This window comes from Centroberyx gerrardi, chromosome 23, assembly GCF_048128805.1.
Source record: "Centroberyx gerrardi isolate f3 chromosome 23, fCenGer3.hap1.cur.20231027, whole genome shotgun sequence".
NCBI lineage: Eukaryota > Metazoa > Chordata > Actinopteri > Beryciformes > Berycidae > Centroberyx > Centroberyx gerrardi.
In genome coordinates this window covers 2,631,088-2,636,858 of record NC_136019.1, presented here as the reverse complement: position 1 = coordinate 2,636,858, position 5,771 = coordinate 2,631,088, and the positions used below count along the sequence as shown (strand labels likewise).

At 38.4% G+C, this 5,771-nt stretch overlaps 1 protein-coding gene across 1 annotated transcript; it reads left to right on the top strand.

Moving 5' to 3' along the window:
- Positions 1-297: 297 nt before the first annotated feature.
- LOC139911085 (butyrophilin subfamily 1 member A1-like) lies at positions 298-2,238 on the top strand. Its single transcript, XM_078281812.1, has 5 exons — positions 298-342; positions 836-1,148; positions 1,286-1,564; positions 1,661-1,721; positions 2,181-2,238. Exons 1-5 carry the CDS (start codon positions 298-300, stop codon positions 2,236-2,238), a joined length of 756 nt encoding a protein of 251 aa, XP_078137938.1.
- The last annotated feature ends 3,533 nt before the right edge of the window (positions 2,239-5,771 follow it).

Sequence of the window (5,771 nt, the reverse complement as noted above, 5' to 3'; positions counted from 1 at the left end):
TGCACTATGAAGGATGAAAACTACTCATATGATTTTCTCAAAATCTGATAGAGCTTCATTCTAAAATGAGAAAGCAAAAAAAAATAAAAATCTTGATTGAATGATTGTTGGCAGATAACAACAAAGACAAAGACCTTAAAGCATTTTTAGAGTAACTTCATTTTTGACTGGTTGAAGAGATATTTGGGATTTGATTATTTTGCATAAATACCACTTAAAAGGCATGTTTTCTTCCAAATGGTCTTCCTGGAAATTAACATTTTACAACTGGTTTATGTCAATTTTCAGAACTCCAGGATGCTTCACCTGAAGGAAGGACTGTCTCTTAAATCTCAGCTCAGAGTCTTCAGTGCCATGGTTTTCCATCACACTGTAGTCCTTCTTCTAACACACTCTTGTGGAGGTAATTTATACACAAACACAGGTGAACAATCATGATTAGGCTTTAGATGTAATATAATGGATTTATACATATAAATGCTGTTAAATGACATACTATCAATTTCTGTAACAACAATACGTTAGAGCAAAACTCTTAAGAGGTGACGCAATCTGATGTCATGTTCATCAGTTTCGCTCTCCAGGCACTTGCTGGTTTTAGGCTTACTTGCCAACCTTGAAAGTCCAGAAATAAGGGGAGGGGGCTGGGGGGTTTAGGTCCAAAACAACACCACATTTCAAACAGGTTTTCAATCACTTTACGGCAAATGCAACAGCCATGACCAGCACTTCACTTCACTTTTCATTTCCATTCCATATAAGTAGAAAAAGAAGCCAGCATTGTAATGAGAGTTATTTCTTCCCAGGTCAGCCTCAGGTGATTGGTCCATCTCAGCCAATAGTGGCAATTGTTGGTGATGACATCATTTTGCCATGCCACCTGGAACCTGCCATGGATGCTGTTGCCATGACACTGGAGTGGGCTAGACCTGACCTGAACCTCAGATTTGTACATGTACGGCATTATCGTCAGGAACTTGTGATTTATAAACACCCATCCTACATGGGAAGAACGTCACTGTTCATCGACAAACTGAAGCACGGAGACATTTCACTGAAACTCTCTAAAGTGAAACTCTCTGATGAGGGAAAATACAGATGCTTCCTTCCCTCATTGGATAGAAATTCCATTGTTCAGCTTGTTGTTGGTAAGTGGGCATATGATCATTGTGCGTGTTTTCTTTATCTTTGTTCATCCAGATGATAATTGTATGCCGTGCCAAGTATTGTTATTCCATTTCTACTGAAACCATTGTTTTAAATGTCTCCTCTTACTCATCATTAGGTGCTGTCTCCTCTCCTGTCATTGAGATTACCAAAAACAGCAGTGAAGTGGATTTAGGGTGTGAATCTAAAGGCTGGTACCCAGAGCCTGAGGTGTTTTGGCTGGACGGTGAGGGAAACATCCTCTCTGCTGGACCTACAGAGACAGTCAGAGGTCCTGATGGCCTCTATACTGTCAGCAGCAGAGTGACTGTGGAGAAGACCGACACCAACAGGTTCACCTGTAGAGTTCAACAGCAGAACATCAACCAGACCAGGGAGACACAGATTCATGTTCCAGGTAAAAATGTTTTCTAAATTCATGATATGGACGCTTTATTTTAAACAGCTGAGGTCTAGTTTTATATAAATGCTGTTCTGTGTTTTATCATTTCAGATGATGTCTTCCCGCCCAGCTCTGCTGTTTATATCATCATTGTCTTGGCTGTCGTCTTCATGTGTATTGTTGCAGTTGTCTTTGTTGAGTGGAAATGGAAACGAAACAAAATCAGTAAGTCACAAATTAATTTCCCTTCTCCTTCCTTAATGTCAAGTTACTGTCACAGCTCTTTGATGGTTGTAGTGATATGAAGGACAAAACATGCATTTAAAAAACATGAGCCCAATGTTTACTGTTCAATATTATAAAATACTTGTGATCATATATTTTTTTTTAAGATTTTGTAAGGTTATAGGGTGGAGAAAAATGTAATAGTATTCCATGTTGAATTTTACTCAGTCAATTTGTCAGAAAAGGTGTTTATTTTTTTAAAATTGTTTATGTCTCATTTTGGAATGAAATGCTGCATATGCTGTAATGCCTTTCTTTTAGGCAAGTAAATGTCTTCTCTCCTGTTATTTTAATGTAAAACTCCTCTTTTTAGATTCACCATCACATTTCTGTTGTGCTCCTGCAGCTGTGTCTTCAATTTCACACCTTTTGTCTACAAAAGGCAACACAAACACAGCAAATGAACATCAACAGTTTCTTGCTTCTATTTGCACACAGAGACCAAGATGCACCACAAAGATGAAACTGAACAGAGAGGAGAGAAGAAGACCAAATCTTTAAATAACGACACAGAACTTCAAGTTCTGATGGAAGGAGAAAGAGACAGAGAGCAGCTGATGGTAGAAAGAGAGGCAGATAACGATCTGGACAAGAAAAAGGCAAAAACTGAGGAAGAGCTACAGAAGAAAGAGAACGAAGGGAAACAGAAGAAAGAACTTCTTCCTAAATTGACGGGAGAGCAGAAGGAACTGGAAAACCAGAGAGAACAACTCAAATCACAACTGGAGGAAGTAGAGAGACAGGAGGAGGAGAACAATGAGAATGACAAGAAGCTTCAGTCAGCGAATCTGATAGTAGAAGAGATGAGAAAAAAGCCTCTATTAGAGGTCAAAAAGGATCTAGAGAGGAGAAAGGCAGAACTTAAGAAACAGCTACAGATGACAGAGAAAGCACTGGGGAACAAAGAGGGTGAAATTACTAGAGAGACAGAAAGGAAGAGGAAAGCAGAGAATGAGAAGGAGCAAATCAATGTGAAATGGAAGGAGAAAGAGATGAATGAGAGAGGGAAGATAGAGAACGAATTGAACGAGTTGACAGAACTACTTGCTAAATTGATGGGACAGAAAAAGGAACTGGAGAGCCAGAGAGAAAAACTCAAATCACAACTGGAGGAGGTAGAGAGAAAGGAGAAGGAGAACCATGAGAATGACAAGAAGCTTCAGTCAGCGAATCTGATAGTAGAAGAGATGAGAAAAAAGCCTCCATTAGAGGTCAAAAAGGATCTAGAGAGGAGAAAGGCAGAGCTTGAGAAACAGCTACAGATGACAGAGAAAGCACTGGAGAATAAAGTGAATAAAGTGACAGAAAATGAGAGGAAAGCAGAGAACGATAATGAGATGGATGAGAGAGAGGAGATAGAGAATGAAGGGAAACAGGTGATAGAACTTCTTCCTAAATTGACGGGAGAGCAGAAGGACCTGGAGAACGAGAGAGAACAACTGAAATCACAACTGGAGGAGGTAGAGAGACAGGAGGAGGAGAACAATGAGAATGAGAGGAAGTTTCAGTCAGCAAATTTGATAGTAGAAGAGATGAGAAACAAGTCTCTATTAGAGGTCAAAAAGGATCTAGAGAGGAGAAAGGCAGAACTTAAGAAACAGCTACAGAAGACAGAGAAAGCACTGGGGAACAAAGAGGGTGAAATTACTAGTGAGACAGAAAGGAAGAGGAAAGCAGAGAACGAGAAGGAGCAAATCAATGTGAAATGGAAGGAGAAAGAGATGAATGAGAGAGGGAAGAAAGAGAACGAATTGAAACAGGTGACAGAAGTAGTTGCTAAATTGATGGGAGAGAAGAAGGAACTGGAAAACCAGAGAGAACAACTCAAATCACAACTGGAGGAGGTAGAGAGACAGGAGGAACAGAACAATGAGAACGAGAGGAGGCTTCAGTCAGCGAATTTGACAGTAGAAGAGATGAGAAACAAGCCTCTGTTAGAGGTCAAAAAGGATCTAGAGAGGAGAAAGGCAGAGCTTGAGAAACAGCTACAGAAGCCGGAGAGAGGACTGAAGATTAAAGAGGGTGAAATTACTAGAGTGACAGAAAGTAAAAGGAAAACAGAGAATGAGAAGGAGCAAATCAAAGTGAAATTGAAGGAGAAAGAGAAAGAGATAGATGAGACAGAGAGGAAGCTTCAGTCAGTCAGTAGAGAAGTAACAGAGAGGGAGACAGAGAAGACAGACCTCAAAATACAGCAAGAAGCAGCAGAGAGAGAAAACCAAGATCTCAGACAGGAGACAGAGCTTCAGGCAGAGGAACAGCAGGAAGTAAAACCTCTGGAAAGTCTGGAGGAAATCACAGAGCAGCTGGAGAAATCCAACATGGATTTCAATAAGAGAGAAGCAGAGACTCAGGAAGACCTACAGGAGAAAGATAAGGACATGGAGGGAAGAGCTGACACTAATCAAACACAGAAGCAGGTTTTGATGACACTAGTTACTTTGTGACACTTTGTTTTATCATAGGATATTTATATTTTTGTATTTTTTTCTATCATGATTGATTGTGTTGCTTAGTTTTGCTTGTTTTGAATATATTATAATACTGTGATAATTAACTTGTGCATTATCCCTTGGTGAGAATTCACATAAGGATCTCCATCAGTGCATCACACCTGTATAATGTGACATCAGGTGACTTCATAGTTTTTTGTGTGTGAATAAATAAAGTTGGATCATTGTAAATAGCTCGATAAATGTCATGTTTGTCTTGAAATCTTTTCTTCAGACAGATTTAAACCAGCAAATATGCTGCAATCCTATATTGGTGTTTCCTCCAGAGTTGTTTTCCTTGTGGGGTGGAAAGGCCTGTAGACTATGTGACATTTAGACCATGGGACACTAAAACTCTCCATTGAAAACAATATTAATGAAAGTCCTAGGCTAAAGTCTAATAGACAAACACAGTAAGCTGCAGCAGATAGACAGTAAAACACAAAGTAAACACACATTACCACCCAGTACAGGTGACCAGGAGCGTTTTATTTTTTTAATTTATTTATTATTTTATTTGAGGACTTTGGACGTGCGGCTTACTTTCCTCGATGTGACTCTATCATGCAACAGGTATGGAGGCTTTTCTTTTTAATTAAATTCTTATTCTTAAATTGTTTACTCTAGAAATGCTTTTCCTATTTTTTAATTAAAAGAAATACGTTGTCTTCTATTTTTAGAATAAAAGCTGGTCTACCTTCACAGCTGTTGGTTTCCTCTCAAACAACTATTTTTTCACATGAGTCATTTATTGCGCGCAAATTTTATAGTAAATATGTATGAAATGTAATAATTTCATCATGTAAAATTTCAACAGCACTTAACTGACTTGGAAAACAGACTGTAGCGTTTATTTTGAGCGGTTGAGCACAAAGTCCTTTTTTTCATAACACCAAACTGTCGGATATTGGTTTTACATGGTTTACACGTCAGCAATTTATTGACGTGATTGGACTTGCATTGTAACTTAGAAACGGTGGGATATATAAGTGTAATATGTTAAACAAACCTGGCAGCTTCAAAACACATTTTACACAATTAACTGTTTTACAGTCTTTGGACAGATGAAAGTGAAACTAGTTCTCAAACACAATGAAGGGCATCTGTAGAGAAAATGTCTTAATTATTATTATATTATTCAATATTGTAAAAGTGAAAGTTTTAGGTTTGAAACTGCTCACCAGGCCACGTTTGTATTCACACTACAAGTCAATTAAAATAAAATGTATTTGTCTACGAACTTGAACATGGGTATTAAAATAAAGGAACGACCAGCAGGGGGAGCTGTTGAACAGTTTATGTCCCGTTAGATTATTCAACATGGTGGATGTAGTTTGACAGTTTGACATTTTACATGCAAATAAATGGATGCACTATGAAGGATGAAAACTACTCGTATGATTTTCTCAAAATCTGATAGAGCTTCATTCTAAAATGAGAAAGCA